The sequence below is a fragment of the Rhagoletis pomonella genome, unplaced genomic scaffold (genome assembly GCF_013731165.1).
Source record: "Rhagoletis pomonella isolate Grant_MI unplaced genomic scaffold, Rhpom_1.0 Rhpom_scaffold_00003, whole genome shotgun sequence".
In the NCBI taxonomy this organism is placed as follows: Eukaryota; Metazoa; Arthropoda; class Insecta; order Diptera; family Tephritidae; genus Rhagoletis; species Rhagoletis pomonella.
In genome coordinates this window covers 64,028,336-64,049,671 of record NW_023458557.1, presented here as the reverse complement: position 1 = coordinate 64,049,671, position 21,336 = coordinate 64,028,336, and the positions used below count along the sequence as shown (strand labels likewise).

Sequence of the window (21,336 nt, the reverse complement as noted above, 5' to 3'; positions counted from 1 at the left end):
TGAATGCGCTATCTTATATTTTATGTATCATTCTTGAGAAGAATCAGTTCTTCTCCAATCGAATCATAAAATTTGTTCCATAATTACGCTATTTTATGCATACTTTTGTTATAAATTCAGATTTGCCTCGTAACACCACCTTAATCGCTTTGTAGCCCTTATTTTCTGGTATGTATGCATTTACAATATTTATATAAATAAGTATGTAGATAGGAATGCACGTATGGAAATATATCTACACAAATCCGTGTATACACATTTGTATGTGCATCTCAAATACTGGTTTTGTTCAGAAATAATTCGTACAGGAAGCAATTTATGTCTTTTTATTTATTCGAGTCTGCTTGTTGACTACCGCATTCGTTTCACTGTTACCTAAACGTAAAAACATGCATTTATATACATACATACATACATATATGTATACATATCTTTAGGATAGTATGGAAAGGGCGTATGTCACACGTCGCTGAAATGCAAAAATGCTATAACTAACTAATATTTTGTATTGCATAAGACGATATAGGGTCTTATAGTTCGATGAAATTCATCATAATCAATTAAAAGGTGAATTTTGGATTTTTAGTTAGTTACGGCTTTTTGTATTTCAGGGGCGATGCGAGTTACGACGCCTAACGATATGTATGTACGTATGAAGGCATGTATGTATGTATAACTACCTGCCTATAGGCATATGTATATGCACTAAGCAATCTTTCTTTCTCTCAAAAACCCAGTCAAATACATGGCAAACTTGCTCTTGCGCACAAAAGCAGAGCGCAAAGTTGTTATATCAACTGGCACATTAGACAACTCAAAGTATCAAGGGGGTGTAGCTCAGTGGTAGAGTGCTCGCTTCGCATGTGAGAAGTCCCGGGTTCAAACCCCGGCACCTCCAGTAAGTGGTCGATAATTATTTTATTTTTTATTTTTATTATTTTTTTTTTTTAAAGAAATCCAAATAAATATAATGGTACAAATGCCTTCATTATTTGTAAATATTTTCTTACTTCTATACATATGTATGTATGTATGTATGTGTGTAGCAGGGAAATCACAAGATATTTTAAGGCTGGTAGAATGGATTTAACTAAATAAATTAAAGTTTAAATTATGCATATATTAGCTATTACATATTAACAAATTGTTTTAATAAGTAGATACAGGGGAATTATTTTCCCATCCATTTGAGCAACCACCTCGAAAATACATACATACATATGTACGATTGGATGAACTACTCCAGTTGTTGCCATAAGAGGCTAAATATTTTGCGGTTGTTCTAAAATATGTTGAGAAAAGTGGTAAAAATTTTGTTCGAAGCAATGTTCGCCATGTGGAATGACCATCAGGTTATTGTAGGGCGGGGGGTGGGAACCGGCCTGCCCGAGGGCAAAGCTCTTTCAAGCTTTGTAAACATTTCGTATAGAAAGCTTGAAAGAGCTTTGCGCGCGGATAAGCTGATGCCACCACCTACACTGTGGGGTAAGCGATTTTGACGTAGAATACGTCTTACGTTTCGGTATGAATACTTACTTTTTATAAGTGATCAGTTCATTTTCTGTCATAGAAACAATGATAAATATTGGCCTTTTGGTTTTGCAGATAAATATTTTATTTTCGGCATATAAATTCCTTTTAGCAATACTATAGTGTACAAATTTGTCATAATTTAAGCATTCTAAGGCATTTTTTTAATAAGCAAGTTTTTTTATAACCAAAAATTCTTGAAAATTGCTAGAATAATTTTGCTTTTGTTTTCTTTAATCAACGTTATTTCTTTTCGTTTGGTATATGGGAAAGTGTTGCTTGATAACTTCTGAGTACTATGTTTATTTGATTAAAATATGTGGGCATAATTGATTTTTCATATAAAATCACTTAGTCATCATTTGCAAACACATGCAAGCGCAAGATTTGACTGCTGGAAGTGATATAAACGGAGACAAAAAATGTGTATGTACATACATATATTTGATGGGCATATCTCAGAATAAAAAGAAAAAGAGTTTACCCAGTAAAGAAGTATAACTTCGGGCGAAACCGAACTTTATATAGACGGTGCAGGTATAAAATATTGTAGTTTCAACTTTCTTATTTATTGTTGTGAGTATTACCTTGGAGTAATTTAGCATCCTCAGTTATTGAAATATCGGAATTTTCGTAGATATATGAGCCATTCCTTTTTAAGTCGGTCGGATTTCGTAAAAAAAAAATATGTCATGTCTCCGATTCGCTTCAAATTCTATTCTATACATGAAATAAGCTAACACGTGTTCGAGGATTTTTTTTCTTCGGAGATATGATATGTCAAAGTTTGAATTTTTTCGTGGTTCTGACTAATCATGTACTTCTTCAGATCGTTATATCTTACTTACTTAGGGGATTCACAAGACGTGTTAACCGTCGTAAAATCTTAAGCTTAACACTTGTTTATGTAAAATAGCGGTTAAAATGGTTGGGGGGGTTGGCTAATTATATATTCTTTATCAGTTTAAAAGAATTTCGGTTTAGTTAGAAATCCCCTAAAACCATTTTAATTAAAAAAGATGTTAAGATTTTACGACGGTTAACACGTCTTGTGAATCCCCTAACTGTTTCGAAGAGAAAAAAAGTAAGTGTGCCTGGGCCACACTGGAGAAGTGAAACTTATGTATGTACGGTACATACATATATATTTTGTCTCATATCCAATATACATACATACATATGTACATACCAGGGTTGTTGCGAATATTCGCATTCACATTCGCGACTGCGGAACTTCCGCATTAAAATTAACATTCGAATTCGCTTTCGCATTCGCAATAATCAATGCGGAGCTTTTGCGAATGCGAATGTTGTCTGTGGTCGTGAGAGTATTGGTGTCACAAAACTGATCAAATGTCATATTTATCAACTTTGATAAAAATGGCTTTAAATATATCTATTATTTCTCAAGCTATATAACCGCGTTATCAATGGGCAGTCATACAAGTTCCAACTTCTACTTGACTTTTGACGTACGTCAAAGGGAACATAGTCTTTTTAGCAATATTTTTTTTCTGTGCCTGCATTGGTTTCTTTTTTTATTATGATTTTTTTGGACTAGACACAAAGGAAGAAAGTGTGCACTTTTCATAGGGATACACATTGAATCCTTTGCTAAAAACTTCTGTGGTAAAACTGTCCCTTCTTTGCTATTTAAAGACGAAGAGTAAGCTCCTTCAATAGGGATTTGCAGCAGAAATGATCAACGTCTGGCTATAAAGAGAATCGACCCAATAAACACCAAACAGATATTTCTCCAACCCTGGAGAAATTCATAGTTCTCAAGTTGATATCCAACATAATTCTCCAACTCATCTCTAACCGACGCGCAGATACGTAAAACGTGATAAAGAAACGAATTTTTAATTATCAAGTGAAAAACAAAAGCTAAATAAAGAGGAAAATTACCAACAAAAAGTAAATAATCTAAATAAAATAAGGCATTTTACTATTTCAATTTCAGTATTTCAATGATATGTTTGAGACCAATTGGAGAATTACATTGGAGTTAGAGTTGAGAACTAGCATTATCTCAACTTGAGAAGCAGTACTTTTTTCATAAAAAAAATGCCCTTTTTGTTGAGAACGCTATGATTCACCACTTGATGTACTGTTAAGAAACAACGTTGGAGTTTTGAGAAATACCTTAGTTCTCAACTCAACCTCAAGATGTGCTCAAACCTAAATGTTTGTTGGGGATGCTCAAATAATTAAAAAAACTATAGGTCTGACCTTTAATAAGATAAGAATTACGTAACTATCTGAGATTCGAATGCTTATAAAACACAGGACGCTTTTTAAACAAATAACAACATTCTGATCTTATTCGGCTGGCAGCCACGACTTTAATACAGTATTTATTAAAAATTTCCATACCCACCTATTTAGCTCGCTATAAGCACAAATTTTTCAAACCAGTCGCAGCAGAAAGTATTAAAAATGAATTACAAAATCTAAAATCGAAAAACGCTGATGAAGTTACAGATTCCCCAAATTCTGAAACAGCCAATGAGAATGAAGAACTCTTTTAAAAAAGCTTTAGAACAACCTGATATATGTATCTGGTTTGGTTTGTAAGCGCTGTTTAAACAACGATCTCGCCATTATGCTAGATTCTTAATGTTTCTTAAAAATTCTTGACATCCGTATTCGCATCCGCATCCGCGGATGTTAGCTGTTAGATATTCGCATCCGCATTCGCATCCGCGGATGTCTAAAATTCCACATTCGCAACATCCATAGTACATACATACATACATCTGCTTTTGCTTAGGGCTATATTTTTTGTATTTTTTCTATCTAGATCCCTACCTCTAACCCTTTCGCTCTGATTACATTTACACACGTTATTCTGTTAAGCTTTATCTTCATTTTTATCTTTATACTCGATAACAAAATCGATAGTAACATTCAATAAAATATCGATAACAAAACCGATAAAAATATCGATAACAAAATCGACGAAAAAATCTACAAAAATATCGATAGCAAAATCGATAATAATATTGGTAGCAAAATCTATTAGAAACTCGATAAAAATATCCATACAAAATCGATAAAAGTATCGACAAAAATATCCATATAAAATCGACAAATATCGATAAAAAAATCGATATCTGAATCGATAAATATCGATATCAAAATCAATAAGTATTTATTTACTTTTTTATTTACTTTAGTTAATTTGTACAGGTAAGACACAGTCTTTTAGGTAGTACATCAATCGAATTTAATAATTACAATGGAAATGTATGATAAAACGAAAATAAAATTAAAAATACTTATACACTATACATAATAATGAGATTAACTTATGGCCGAAGGTTGAGAAAAGAATGAGAGAAATTTGAAAGTAGATGTTATGAATTGAGAAAAGATAATACTGCTAATTTGAAACACCCCGCCTTAGGAATAGCCCTTGTCTTAGAAGGAAGTGAGTTCCATAAACGAATTGTGCTAACAAAGAACATTCTGGATGATGCCGTGTACTTGAAATACGGAACCCGGAGATTCAAAGTCCGGGTAGACTGACAAAAATTCAGTTTTTTATATAGGTAGGGTGGCTTCTGAAAATATATAAGCTTATACAAAAAACAAAGACTACGAAGTTTTAGGAAATTATATATATCGGTTCCGAGAATTTGCGTGGCGCATAAAGATATATGATCAAATTTTCTCTTAGAAAATACGAACCGGGCAGCGTTGTTTAAGGCCAGTTGCAATTTGCTGAGTGAGGCCGAATCCAAGTTACCGTACACAAGCTCACTATAAGAAATGTGGGGTATTATTAGAGATTTTACTAAATTCATCTTAGTGTCTCGTGGTAATAAATAGGCAGTTCTGTACAGATTTCGAAGGGCATTGTATACTTTGCCAACCGCAAAAACGATATGGTCAGTACAATTCAGCTTAGAGTTAATTTTGAAACCCAAATTGGTCACCACTTCCTGAAAATGTATCTTATCTCCATTGAGCACAATTTCAGGTAGACTGCTTAATTCATATGATGCGTTCGATATAGCTATAGCTTTTGATTTTGTTACATTAAGGGATAATTTATTTACGTCTGCCCAGTTAGCTATGCGTCTTAAGTCTTCATTAAGCCTGAAAAATAGGTCTTCCGAAAGCCCGATCGGACGGGACATGTATAATTGGGTATCATCTGCGTAAAGATGCACCGAGGCATTGTGGCAACATGTAACTATGTCATTGATAAATAGTGTAAACAATATTGGACCTAAGATAGATCCTTGAGGAACACCTGATGTTATTGATTTTAAATTTGATACTCTATTATCACATTGAACTTGCTGGAATCGCCCAGATAGTTAGCTTGACATTAATTTTATAGAGTGAGAGCTGAAACCATAGCTAGATGCAAGCTTTTTAAGTAGAATTTTGAAGTCAACCATATCAAAAGCCCTTGAAAAATCCAAGAGTACAAGAACTGTTAGTTCATTGTTGTCATAAGCTGGACGTATATCTTCAAGAACTTTTAACATGGATGTGTCACAACTATGACCACTTCTAAATCCTGATTGGACCTCAGTCAGCAAATTGTTTGTGTTTATATGATTGGTAATCTGCATTGCTAACAACTTCTCATACACTTTTGATACAGCAGGTAACAAACTTATTGGCCTAAATTCTTTATACGAACAAGGAGATAACATTTGCAATTTTCCACTGACGCGGAAAACTACAAGATGCAATTGAAAAGTTAAATATGTGTGTGAGAGCAGAGGTAGCAAAGGGAAGGATAAGTTTAATAAATCGTATGCTAATGCCATCGGTACCTACAGCATTAGACTTAATGGCGAATATAGCATTAACTACATCAACTTCCGTTACTACTGAGAAATCAAAAACACAGTCTTTTGGTATACCGTCTACGCCAGTTACAGCGATCAGATCAGCATCAGTTTTAGAGGCTTTAATATTTAAAAAGTATGAGTTCATAATATTAGGATCGAAGTTGCATTGAATGTTATCTTTTTTAGAAACTCCAAAAGATCGAAGATTTTTCCAAAGCATTTTTGGAGGCAAATTAGTATTAAATTTGTTGTTCAGATATGCTATCTTAGCATTCCGGACACGTATGGTGACATGATTTCGCAAGAGGCGGTAAGGTTCCCAGTGTTTTTCATTTTGAAATCGCTTCCATTTTCTATAAGCTTTTTCCCGTTTTTTTATAAGAATTAAAATTTCCTTTGTAAACCAAGTTGTTTTATGCCCCTGAATTTGTATGGTTTTTGGGGGAACAAAACTATCAAAAAGGTAATTAACAAGGTTATTAAAATGTTGCAATTTTTCATCTAGCTCAGAATATAACAAACATCCATCCCAGTCAAGACTAGACGCCGCTCTACTTAGTTCTTCCATATTTATGCCATTGTAATTCCTGTACGTCAATTCAAAGTTGGGCGCTTTTGTGTTGAACTGCAAATCGTAAGACAAAAAAAGCATTTCATGGTCTGAAATTCCATCCATAGGAAGCTGGTCGAAATGATTAATATAATTTTTATTGATGACACAGAATAAATCTAGCAAACTAGGCTTAGAGTTTGGAGCAAAACGCGTCGCGAATTGATTAACAACACTTAAATCGTATAACTGAAAATTATTTACGATATTTTTACTGCGAGAATCATTATTGAGAAGATCAATGTTAAAATCTCCACATATGATAACGTGATCATACTCGACAGAAAATTCAGATAATTTCTGAAATAAGCTCGTTAGATCATTTGACCTATTAGGGTTGTAAACACAAGCCACAAAACACTTTGTTCGAGTGTCACCTATTTCAATAAAAATACTTTCAAAATCACTTGAATCATCAGAACGATAAATAACTTTAGGTTTTAAAACTTCTCTGCAATAAACAGCAACACCACCACCACGAATATTACCTTTTCTGTCATTTCGTAATAATACATAGTTACCCATTGAGTATGAATTATCATCAACGTGAGATCTGAACCAAGTTTCGGTAACGCAAATTAAATCAACATTTTGATCAGCAAATACATAATTAAGATAGTCTAATTTTTCAACCGTAAGACTACGGGTGTTTAGATGGCACATATTAAACGCTTTATGTTTTTCACAAATTTGCCTTAAAATACACCTCACATGCCCACTGTCAGCACAATCTTTAGTTAGTTTATTCAAAGGCAAAGCAAACAAGCAAGATGTTTTCAACAAAGCAGTCAGGGAAGAGAGAGAAAGAGAGTAAAATAATATAGATAAATACGGTCAGTACAATAACAATATAAAATGAAAAAGTGCTAAGAATAAATAATAGGGGTATTCTCTGAGTCTTGCAAAGCCCTTGCATGGTGCACAGATTGCACGGTTAAAACCGGTTTTCGTATGGGACAGCTTAACAAAACTCTGTAACATTGCTTGTTTAGTTGTTTACTGCAATTCGGTCAGCGCTCTCTTTGCCACTAATTTTTACAGCTTCAACTTGTTGACAAGTACGCACATACACATCTCCACGTATTGAGAAAACCCAAGCTAGTCGCTTCTGTTTTTTTAATTGCAGTGCATGCTGTAAGACCTCGCGATTGTTCTTTGTTAGGCATTCATGTACAAATACCTTGCCATCTAAATTATGCCCAATGTCACGGAGAGCTATAGGTCTTTTGTTTGTTTTACAAAAGTTTGCAATTGCTCTTAGAAGCAAAGAGCGGCCATTAGGTGAGTTGAGCTTCACAATAATAGGTGAGCTACTATTTGTGCTTTTTCGAATCCGAAAGACAGTGCGTATTGACGGCACGTTCAACTGGACCGTTCGACATACTTTAGCGAAGACTTCGCCTAAATTTTCATTTGGCGTATGGGGAATTCCACTGACTATTAAATCAGACAGCACGGCATTATTTTGGCATTCGTGCAATTGCATCTTTAACGCATTTAGATCTGTTCGAAGATGCCGGCACTCGCTTTCAGCTAACTCAACCCTGTCTTCAATTATTTTGTAATTCTGCTTTAAATTTGTGATCTCTGCCGCCAACTCACCAAACCTCTGCAGAACCCGCTGCTCTGACTCTCTTAAGCGCTCCGTTAACTGCTCCACAATGCTCTCCTTCCAGATCGGCATTTTTGCTTCTAAAGGCGAAATCTCACTTGAAACTGCTGGTGGGCTCTCAATATTAGCAGCCTTAGAAAAGGTTGGAGTGAGATGTAGAGAAGAAGAAGAAGAAGTTGTTTGCCGTGTTCTTGTTCCCATGTTAATGTTAGACGCAAAATAGTTTTAGTTTTATGCAAAATAGATACAAGATCAGCACAACTTTTAAACAGATTTTGTATACACGGGTTACAGACTATTTTTACAAAGAACTCCCATGAAGTTCAATAATTAAAGTGACGGTTATATGTATATAAACTTTATTTTATTGCAGCGAAACCGAGTGTGTGTCTACTCACTACGCATACTTTTCTGCAAATATCGATAACTAAATCGATAAATATAGATAAAAAGTCGATAAATAGCGATAACAAAATTGATAAATATCAACAACAAAATCGATAAATATCGATAGCAAAATCGATAAATATCGATATCAAAATCGATCAATATCGATAACAAAATCGACAACAAAATCGATAAATATCGATAAAAAAATCGATAAAAAATATCACTCACCAAATAGTTACAGATATCGATTACAAAATCGATAACAAACAGACAAAAATATCGATAACAAAATCGATAAAAATATCGATTATTATATCGGTAAGTTCCGAAAATATCGATAGAAAAATGGCAAAAAATACCGATAACAAAACCGATAAAAATATCGATTATTTTATCGATAAGTCCCGAGAATCCCGAAAATCTCTAAAATCCCCAAATAGTTCCCAGATTGCGTCTCTGTGTCTCTCTCTATATCCTTTCCTTTTTAATTGCCTTTATTTTAATCTTTCTTCCCCTATCTTTATCCTTACTTTTATTATTTATATTTTTTTATAAATATTATTATATTTTTTATCCTCATCCTCCTCTTTGTCTTTAATTTTATGTTTATCATTTTCTTCATCTACATATTCCTCTTCACCTTTGTCCGTATATACATATATGAGTAAAGTGTTTAAATTTACTTTGGTCTTCATTTTTGCCTTTATCTTTACGTATCGTTGTTTTTGTTTTTATTTTTACTTTTGCCTTTATCCTTTTCTTTATCTATGTACATAGTCACCTTTACTTTCATTCTTGTATTGGTCTTTTTCTATGTGTCATTCTTTAACCTTTTATTAGCAAATTTTTCTTAAATTAATACCATATGCACAAGAAGCACTTGTTTCACCCCAACCATTTCCGGTGCATCATGTCCGCTGTACCATTTTCGTATGCAATTTCCGTTGAATTTGCCAATTTACTCCCAACCAACCAACCGCAGCTAAAGAAGTTTCACTTCAAAAAGTAAATGTAATGAATAATAAAATTTTAGTTCAAAAAATCAACAAAACACTTTTATTACAATAAGAACTAAAAAGAAAAAAAATTATTTATTGATTTGAAGACTAGTTTAAGAATGATATGAAGTTCCCTAACTTGATGTTATTTAACCTTTTATACTAGCTTAATACAGGATTGAAGTAATTGGCACGTACTCATAGTCGAAATAAAGTCCACTGTAAAGTTAGTTGCAGTTATTTTTTACAGGCATCCCATTGGAAACATACAGCACTTTATTTTTCTCTACGTTATTCTTACTCCATTGGTAGAGAGCGTCAGGTGTACGAATTTGTTGTAACGTCAGGAGCAGTGTTGCCGCGCCGTCTCAAGAAAATGTATCCCTGACCAAGCCAAAAATGTATCCATATGTATCCAATTTTATTTTTTTACATATACATCTCATAATTTGTAAGAAAACCAAACATTTTCATGAAAAAGACATAATTTAACCCATCCTAAGGACTTGGAATACATGTGCATAAAATCAAAAATTTGTAATTTCAATTTATAAAGTACATTTTTTGTGCATAAGTATTTTGCAAAGTAAATATAATAAATAGCAAGTACACTCTAAAAAGAGCATGTAAAACTACTACTGAAAAGTATCTATTTTTCAACAAGAATCTGTATAAATATACGTATAGGATGTTCAGCATTTGATTTTGAACTTGAGATCTTTAAAATATACACAATGTTTAAAATTGCAGAAATTTTCAAACTACAAATACATTTCCTACTAATAATAAACATTACTTTATTTTAAACATTTTATGTGTAATTTTGCTCTTGCGACAAATTCGTTATGTAAAAGTAAACAGGCAATGATTAATTTTATTACACGGCGTGCAAATTTGCATTTTGGAAACTGGTTACCTCTCTCAATATGCGCAAATAAACAAAAATTGTTTAGAGTGAATTTAAAGTCTTTTCAGTAAAATTCATTAAAGTTTCCTTAAATAAATCAAATTTAGTTTTTTAAACTACATTGAAATCTTCTTTTTTTTTAAATTAACAAATGAAAATATGTGATATGAAAGAGATTACTACAGAAAGAGTATAATTTACTTTATATATATCGTCGTTTAAAGTACAAAACCGCGTATCGTCATTCTGCAAAACCGCGTAACTGACATTTGCTGCCAAAAATTGGATTTGCTCACACAAGCTCTTGGCTCAATCCTTATCCATTCGTCCTAAAATATACTAGCCAGAAATGCGATTGCTTTATAAAAAAGAGAACCATTTTGAAATATAAGTGTTTTTACACTCTAGAAAATAATTTATGCAACGTCACATACGCGGTTTTGCATTATCTTGATACGCAGTTTTGCATTTTGTTGATTCGCGGTTTTGTACTTTAAACGACGATATGTATGTATATTAAGATCTTGCTTAAAGAATCCTTTTAAGCTAATTAAAGCAATTGCGCTTATACTAGGGCTGCCAGATGTCCCGGTTTTCCCGGACATGTCCCGGTTTTAGACTATTTGTCCCGGTGTCCCGGCCCAACCTTAAAATGTCCCGGGTTTCGTTTTAGTGTCCCGGTTTTTAATTTGATTGCACAAATTTTAATAAAAGTTCAAAAATCACTACACTAAGCGAAAAAACGCGTTGTAATATTCAGAAAAATGTTATGAATTCACTGAGGGAAATAACGCATAGTAAACATGAATATTTTCTATTTGATTATCGTTTAAAAATGTTCGTATTTAAAAATAATACTTTCATAACACGCACGCGTGGTGTTGATTCAAACGCAAGATTAAAATGCACATTTACATGTCTGGCTGTAGCTGAGTGCGCGAAGATTCTTGCCACAATTTGCTAATTTCCAGAGGGTCAGGGCTCAATTCCCATTACAACCAGCCTGGAATTTAAATATTTTTTTAACTTAATTATGAAAAAGCAATCAGTAATTGCAAATCGCTTCATTTTAATGTGGGCGTATTTGAAGTGAATATTTCTATACTAAGTACTAAAATTTGTATACTTAAATGTATTACGAGTTGGGTTGGCGTTCTTTCATATACGTATTTTTTTAATTTAGCACGCTTTTTTAATTCTAAACTTCTTTCTCTCAGTGCACGGGTTAATTTGTGAAATAGTCACATTTCGGGATAGTTGAACTTTGCACAAGCAATAGTGGATGATTCGTATATGTACCTAAATACGTTCAAAATGACGTGCACAGAGTTTTACAATTATATTAAGGAAAATACAGAAGTTTTGAAACAAGTTCACAACAACGAAAAATGTGACTGATATTTTTATGCTATCTTGTACTTAAGTTTTTTTTTCTTTCATGAAACCTCGAGTACAGTGCCGTACAAAATTATTGGCTCGGAGGCTGTTTCATCAGATCACAATTTCTAATCAGATCTTATAGAAAAATTTTGAAAATGTAGCTTTTGGGCCAATTAATAAAGTGCAGCAAATTTCGTTGTTTTTTAGCATTTTTTATTTTGCTGACAGTGTCCTCCATATAAAAAGAATTATCGAACATAGTTTGTATGGAAGGAACTCTCAGTAAAAACAATACCAAAAATCAACTAAAATTTAATGGGCTGCAAAACTTCATTTTAAAAATTTGTATAAAAAGTCTGATTAGAATCTTGCAAATTTGTATGCAAATTTATTGAATTTTGCCGAGTTTAGCACAAAGTTTAATAATTTTTTTATGTTTTTTCATATATTTAGTATAAACTGTATTTTTATAAAGAATAAAAAAAGGTACATGCATTGTGAAAAATTCTCTGTGCTTTAGTTGTGATAAGTTGTTTTGTTTTGTTGGCGTACCTTGTAATGATCTCATGATCTCATGTTTTTATGTTTTTGTTTTTATCTGTCAAAATAAAATTTCACTACATCCTTTCGCACGTCGAAATCAAAAAGAAGGGAGGGAGAGGCCCTCCCTAAAGTGTCCCGGTTTTGCAACAGAGATATCTGGCAGCCCTAGCTTATACCCATTTTGGCGAGATCTCTTCATATGTTCATTGCTTCGTTCACAAAAAATAAAATGCTTTAATTTCACGCTTAAGTGGCGATTCTTTATACGTTTAGAAAACGCAATGCTTTCTACCATCTTTATTAAAAATAGATTTTTGAACGAAAAAAAATTTATAGGAAATATAAAATTTTGGCCTATTTAAAAAAGTATCCACATATATACTGACCGGAAAAAATAAGTATCCCGCAAAAATTCGCCTAAAAATGTATCCAATTGGATCTCTTTAGATCCAAACGGCATCCCTGGTCAGGAGTTGAAGACTTGCTTTAGCTGCTAGTCTCTTCAAATTTCCTGGAATCCCGTCGCAAGCAGATTTCCCAAGAGAAATTTTTACATTTTTTTTTGTTTTTTATAGGTTGCACATTAATGTAAAAAATGTACAATTAAATCCCATAATAAGACGGAAGAAATATGTTTTTTTATCATTAAGTTTCGTTAAAAGGTTTCCAAGATGCAGCACTTTAAAGAAAGGTATGTATGCCGTAATTATCCTTCCAATCGCCCCGGTTATGAACTGCCCCCCTTGTCTGTGAGCGGTTATCTATTACACATATATACATACATATATAATGTGTACAAAACGTGAACTAGAAATTCAAAATCACACACTGTCAAAATTATGGCCACATACCCGCATGTAGAGTATGGCCACACATTCACAAACATGCCTGTAGGTAATTTCATTCATAGCTGCAAATTATGCGACAATATAAATGTGAGATATTCTCATTTACGTTTCTGAATAACAGTTTATGACTGCATCCTATTGTCGTTGGCGAAAGTCAAGCAGGCGCGTTAGTCACCCAACCACCCAACCAGCCAGCCAGCCTTATTGTGTGGCAGACAGGAAGTCAAGGAGAGCAGGCGGCTAATGCCGTCAAGGCGAGCAAGTAACCGAGCCAGCCAACCGGCCAACCTAGTAACCAAAACTTGTGGCCTTGTGGGTGAGGAAACCATGTATCTTTGTCTCATGTTGTCTGCTTGTCTCTCGGCATGATTGTCCTTAAGCTGGTGAGCGCGCGAGCTGTTTATCGTTGTGCACTTGAGATATGTGAAATGTTTTATGACTGTCCTACGTGTCTGGAATGTGATATAGTTAGTCAGATATATATATAGATATATGCAAGCACCCACCAGCGCACATACACTGGTGATTTTCATAAATTCATACATGAAACAACCGTGCTCTTCAGGAAATACATAATTCCAATGTCACAGTAACAAGCAAATGAAAATGCTCAAAACAACAGACGAAAAAACGCAACGACTAACATTATAAAGCAGCAACAATGAGCTTTTAAAGCTGTGGCAATCACCACCAACACCATTCACCAAAACTCATATAAATTTGCATGTATTTTTACATAAACCTAATCTTAGCATTCCTAATTTGTTCTCTGCTTTACATTTGCATACACATTTTCATTTGTGTTTTATCTGTTGTGTGGTTGATGATTTTTTTAATGCTCATGTGTGCAAGTTTTTTATATATACTAAGAATATATAAGCTGAAAATTACTTAAGACCACATTTTACGGACTTAAAAATATTTTCCATTTTGTCTACATTCAAGCCAAGATAGGAGAATATCACGTTCTTGGCAGACTTGCTTAAATGCATTGTATACATACGAATGAATATATGTAGGGAGGTGGACGCACAGGCTGATCGGTAACATAAAAGCGTGGGTGGGGAGGAAACACGGAGAGACCGACTTCTACATGACACAGTTTCTGACGGGGCACGGCTGCTTTCGAGAATACCTGTTCAAATATATGCATGATGACGGGACAGAGTGCTGATTCTGCGGTAGCGGCGACGAAAACGTACTACACGTATTCTTCCTCTGCCGAAAATACGAAGCAGATCGAACAGACATAGAGCAGCTGATAAAGGAGAGCATGACGCCTGACAATATCGTGGGGCACATGATAAACTCAAAAGCGGTGTGGAGTAGAATTAAGGCGTGGTCCGCAATAGTCCTCCAGGAGCTGAGAGCGAAAGAAAGACAGCGCAGTAGCGAAAAGAGAATGACCGAAGAACAAGCCCAATGATGTGAAGAAGGGCCAATCGGCAAGCTGAGATTTGGGACGAAATTCCTAACGGCAGTACCGCAAAGCCAATTACAACCCTGCAGTAAAATTTAGAGACAGTCTGTTAAAGCGCTAGCTCCGCCCTACACATTTCAGAACTATCTCTGAACTAGTGCAAAACGGCTGCAGAGAGGGACAGTTCAAACTTTTGGTGTGTTAGTTGAGCTCTGTTGAAAAGTAAATGCACAAATTCTCACGTCTCGTACAATACTCAAATAGCTCGGCGGGAAGACCTCTGACTCTTAACATCGTTGGTCGCGAGTTCAAATCGCGGTTGAGGTTTCTGATTTAATAAATTTAGATTGTTGAGTGCCGCTTAAAAATTTAAGAGAAAATGATCAAATTTAATATAAATAAAATAAAAGTATAAAAAACGAAATAAAATGTAATCTGTAAAAGAACAGAAAAAAATAAAAATAAAAAAATCGAATACTTAATCAAAATTTTTTTATAAAAAAGTTATTGCCGTAGGTCTGTCCGAAATGGAAACAGTTCTTCAGAAAAGAAAAAATATCCCGTAATCCAGTTTTAAAATTTTTTCTTATAAAAAACTTATTGTCCCAGAACTGTCGAAAATGGAACCAGTTCAGAACTAGTTCGAAAGTTCTGCATAGGTGGGATGTCGTAGGACATCGCTATGTAAAAAGAGACAGTTGAAAGCATTGCGTTGGGATAGATCGAGAACCAGTACCGCCTCTTAAAGAGCTATTTCTGCGCCAGTTCTGAACTAGCGCGGTTTACTGCAGGAAAGCTATAGGTGAGGGAGTTATACACACACACACACACCTACGATCGCGTGGCGCCAGAATAAATTGTGCACCACATGATGCAATCTAGAATGGTGTGGACTATAGTCAAACCGTGGTCCGCTATAGTTCTTCAGGAACTTTGAAGGAAAGAGTGGCAGCGCAGTAGCGATAACAGAGGACTGAACGAGAGATAGGCCAGAAAGGCGTGTGTGAAGAGCCAATTGGCAAAGCTACGCATTGCGACGTAATACCTAACGGCGGTCCCGCAAGGCGAAACACAAGCTTCAGACGTCGGAGTTAAGGGTTTAGTACGTAGGCGCGCTGTTTCGCAAGTCCTGAATTATGTGATAACATAGTCTGGTCGTGGTCCCGAATGAGGTGTACCCTTAGCGGACAGGATGACGAATCGTGTATAACATCTTTGGAAGATTCCCCCTCCGTTGCAAAAAACAAAAAAAAAAAACATAAAAATATGTACATATATATGTAGGCGCATTCATACACAAGTAGTAATAGGACCCCCGGTTCAAATGACATCTCGACACACATAGCTCTGAAAATATCCAAGAAAATGCAACCAAGTACAAAACGTTTTATTTTACTTCGGCAGTTGAATACAATAAAGTACACAAAATATTTTAGCTTTTATTAGGGTATACATATTATAAACCATTAAATCGGGTACGTATTCAATTATACCAGCCTGTTAAATAATGATTAATATTCATAATGATTATTAATTAAAGCAAATTTTTTTTTATGATATTACCACCTTTTTAATGACTAATTAGTTACTTAAAATTTTTTTTTATTAATTCATTAATTTTAATTACATCATTATTCTGTTATTTTTGATAATTTTCAATTATTTTTGACTTTTTTTAATTACACGATTAATAAAATTATTTGATTAATTTCTATTATTAATCAACAAGCCGAACTATAGACAAAAATTAAGAATATTTGCATAATAACTGCTTTAATTATTTTTCTTTTATTCTCTTTAATAATAGGCGTAATTTTTTGCTATACAAGTTACAAAAGAACACTCGTTTAAAAGTTTATTACACGTAAAGCAACAACACAACTCGTATATATTATCCAAGTTGATTCCAACTCGTATAACGATATACGACTTGGTGTGAGGTGCTACCAAGTTCAGTTATGGCACTATTGTGATTGATTATGGAACGAACTTGGAAACTTTCCATTTAAAAGTCAAAATATATTTTTTTTGAAAAGTAAAATAAACAAAGAGGAAAATTCGAAATATTTTTTCATTCAGGGGAAATATCTTTTTAAAGCAAAATAAACCAAAACGCAAATGGAGCAAGAGTAAGTAAAAATAAATTTTATTTTAAAACTTATCAAATAAAAACTAATTTTTTTCAGAATTAAAAGGATTAAGAGGAGAAGGTGGACGCGGGAGGAGACGGAAGGTTTTCTGGGGTGCTACTTAGCTCGCAAAGCCGAGTTTGAGCACCCGAAAAAGAAGCGACTGGCGTATGCAAATGTGTTGGAAGACATGTTGTCCTTGGGAGTTACGGTGCGTAAACAATTTAATGATAATTTTAATTGAACCAAAAATAAAAGAAAATTACCAAATTTTCAGGATTCAGAAAGAACACCGCTGTGTCTGGAGGGGAGGATGCGCACCTTGCTGCAGGCATACAAGTCAGCAAAGGACAACAACAGTCGCACAGGTTCTTCCCCATGTTTCGCTCCATACATGGAGCTAATGGAAGAGATATTTGGGCGCAGCCCAATCATCTGTAACACCCACACCATCCATTTGGGGAAAGGACCTGTGGAAATGTTGGACGATGATTCGTCGACGTCACCTCTCCCATCGTCTTCAACTCCATCCACCCCTGCCCCGTCTCCAACCACATCAGCAGCAACTCCAACCACATCAGGATTAACTGCGCCTACATCAGCATCAACTGCATCCACATCAGACCTGACAACAGCTAGATTAGGCGTGGCCAGAAAGCGTTCGGCTCGCGAACTATACTATGAAAAGAAGTTAGAGCTGAAAAAAAAGGTATATGAAGAAAAAAAGATGGTAAGAGAAGAAAAGTTTGCGACTATGAAAGAAATGCTAATACAGAAGTGGGAAAAAGACCGCGAAATAGAAGAAAAGAAATTGTTGCTATTAGAAAACCTTGTTAATAAAAAATGAAATTTTTGTAAATTTATTAAATAAGGACACCTCATAAAATATTTTGAATACACGTTATGTTGAAGTCGATCCAAGTATAAATTGGGATGCGACATTTTAGAAAGTTTTGGTTACTTTCCTTTTCTTTACATAATGTTTATTATTTTTTTATGAAAGTTTAACTAATTACCTTACAAAAACCATATAAATCGAAATTTCAGACTCTGTGCAAAAATTATGAAAATTCCGCAATATTTCGCCAAAATTTTTTTAATTTTTTAATCACATTTTTTTATAATTTTGTGAGTACGCAATTTTTAAATTATTTAAATTTTAGTACGTTTACGAGTAAGTGCAACTTTAAAGTAGCTTTCACTCAATCTTGATTTTTGGCATTTATTTTTTATTAACGGTGTTACGCATTTTTTCCATACAAAACATGTTTATATGGAGAAAAATAGCAAAAAATCAACGATAAGCTCAAGCTACTTTAAAGTTGCACTTAATCGTACTAAAATGTAAATAATATATTGAAATTGCATACTCACAAAATTCTAAAAAATCTGATTAAAAAGTTGGAAATTTTGGCGAAGCATTGCGAAATTTTCATAATTTTTGCACAAAGTCTGAAATTTGGATTGATATGGTTTTTGTTAGGTAAAGTGCTATCCTTTCTTTAAAAACCAATTAATATTAAATAAACAATAGAAAAGTAGCCAAAACTTACTAAAATTTCCTGTGGCAATTTATATTAAGTCCACTGCATGCATTATTAAATAAAATAAAATATGTTTTATGAAATTAAATTGAATAAATAGAAATTCTTTAAGGAAAAATGACAACGACAAGGATATTGGGGACGAATATTTCATAAAAAATGAAGAAAAAATAAATTTAATGAATTTATAAATCAAGTGAAATTTAATGTTTTATTTTAAAATTGATCTTTTTTGATATTTTACACAAGCTACCATATATTAGCACTTAACATTGTCCATTAGATGTACATCAACACAAATGATTTGTTTGTTAAAATTTATCGTTAACACTTAACAAACATGTTAGAGTGTTCGTTATTTCCCAAGTTCGAAGTTCGGAGGAGTGAATTTATTATCAGTTATAGTAGAAGACCCGGATAGGACACGATCTTCACCCATCTGTGGATGAAATCTATTTTAAATGAAATTTATCTTGCTAACAGGGTGTCGTTTGTTGTTGTCTTCTCGCCAAAATACTACTTGGTGGGTATCATTTAAATGCCTTGCGAAGTTCCGTTGCTCAGCATTGGCTGCAATTGGAAAATTAATTATTTAGTTTACGAATAAAATTTTTACTTAATAAAACTTTATAGAATAAAACTCACCAGTTGTATTAAATCATTAATGCATATAAGTGCAATGAAACGATTTGATTTTGACGATGGCAATTGCTGCATTGTTTGAATGGTGAAATAAAAAGTAAATAATATTCTGTTCTCTTAAGTAGTTAAAAAGAATTTCTCTCCGGTCATGTGACCCGTCCAAATACGAATCCTCCATATTCTCTTCAAATCGTTCGAAATCCGCTTCATTGTCTTCACACAAATCATCCATAGTGATGCAAATATTGTGTAAAACGCATGTACTGGCGACTATATTTGTGACTGATTTTAAATCTGTTTGTTCAGTAAACTTAAGTAGCCTTCGAAAACGACCCTTAAGTAACCCAAATGCGTTTTCGACAACCATTCGCGTGGATGACAATATTTCATTAAATTTGCGCTGGCTTTCCGTTAAATTACCATAATCTTTGAAGGGCGATACAAGCCAATTGTTGGAAGGATATGCTGAATCTCCGATTATAAAATTTGAATTTGGAAAAATTTCTCCGCATCGAGTTTCTGCAACTTCATAGATTTGAGACCTTCTTAGTACCCGGTAATCATGAAGTGATCCCGGTTCGCCACAAGTTATGTTTATAAATCTTTTATTGCAATCTACCACGGCTTGCAAGATAATGCTGTATGTTTTCTTGCGGTTAAAATAGTTTGATCTTTGCTCTCTTGGACCTTTTATAGCTATGTGCGTGCAGTCGATTGCCCCAATAACACCAGGAATATGCTTTTTTTCCTCGAAGCCCCTTACTACTTCTTGCATGCATGCACCTTGTGGCCATTTAATGTACTCGTGGCTGATTGAAATCAAAAATGAAGTTAATCGACGTACGGTTGACCACGCCGCTGATGGGGCTACTGCAAATAAATTCGCCAACTGCCTAAACGTAACTGTATTGCTGACGTACCATATATACATATATACAGCCTTTTTGAAACTTACGCGCATTCTTCCACCCCCATATTGACTAGGTACATACTCAGACAAAGAATATTTTGCTGAAAATGGAATGAAAAACATTAGTCCTCTGGTAAATGGTAAAACGGCTTAAGCAAATGTTTTTGTTCACTGCAGATAGGAGCATTTTTACACAGATATATTTGTAGCACTATTATTTGCTTAAGAGGTAAGAAGGCCAATCTAACATTACATACATGCAAGCAAACAGACGAAACCAAATGGTGGTAAACCCCTCGTATTACACATTGGCTTAACACTTCTGCACTTAGGCCTATTACTACATGGCATTCTTTTATGGTAGACATCAACTCACAAGGTAAGTTACCTAAAACTTCTGAGTAAGATCCAAAGAAGAGCGTTTAGATGCATCTTGGGTGCTTTAAGGACCATACCAAATAAACCGGTAGAAGTGCTAACCAATTTGCCTGCAGTAAATCTGCTGGGAAAGCACGTGGCCGCCGTTGCGGCCCTCAGTGGTTCGGTCACGTTTCTTCACTTCGCACTCTGGGAAGTTATGATCAAGAAATCAACTATTCCGAAGGGCATTCTACATGGATGGATTCAAGTTAAACAATAGGGTTGGCTACGGAGTTTTTTCTAAGGAGTTAGGATTCAAATTATCCATACGACTTCGGCACCACTGCAGTGTTTATCAGGCAAATACCACTTTTTAACACTTTCTTTGCTTAAATAAATTATGCAGTTTTCACTATACATATATGAACATATGTAAATTTTGACTTACATATTAAAAAATCCACGGTTGAACTTTTTAAGCGCATGTGCGACACGAAATCAATTTCGTTCATAGAGTCAAGCGTTGCTTCGAAATCCGTGCATTTTGGGTGCTCTTCCTGGTCGCTTTCAGATTCCGAGCTGGAGCATGAACTTTCGAATAAAGCGTCCATTGCCTCCTTCAGGTCTTGCTGGTCTTTCAAGCGGCGCAAATCGCTCCGACCTTCTACTAAATTTGCCGCAAGCTATATTAAAACAATA

General features: G+C 34.3%; 1 protein-coding gene and 1 non-coding gene across 2 annotated transcripts; one reads left to right on the top strand and one right to left on the bottom strand.

The window, feature by feature from the left end:
* Nucleotides 1-826: 826 nt before the first annotated feature.
* On the top strand, nucleotides 827-898 carry Trnaa-cgc. Its single transcript has one exon. It is a non-coding gene; the product is annotated as a tRNA-Ala (tRNA).
* An 18,088-nt stretch (nucleotides 899-18,986) lies between these two features.
* On the bottom strand, nucleotides 18,987-20,355 carry LOC118736633 (protein ALP1-like). Its single transcript, XM_036466680.1, has 2 exons — nucleotides 19,371-20,355; nucleotides 18,987-19,295 (listed from the first exon to the last, which is right to left on the bottom strand). The coding sequence occupies exon 1, from the start codon at nucleotides 20,326-20,328 to the stop codon at nucleotides 19,387-19,389; it is 942 nt and encodes a 313-aa protein (XP_036322573.1). The 5' UTR covers nucleotides 20,329-20,355; the 3' UTR covers nucleotides 18,987-19,295; nucleotides 19,371-19,386.
* Nucleotides 20,356-21,336: the final 981 nt, after the last annotated feature.

Excerpts from the sequence above, each read along its gene's own strand:
- LOC118736633 (XM_036466680.1), bottom strand. The coding sequence starts at position 20,328 with ATGCGCGTAAGTTTCAAAAAGGCTGTATATATGTATATATGGTACGTC.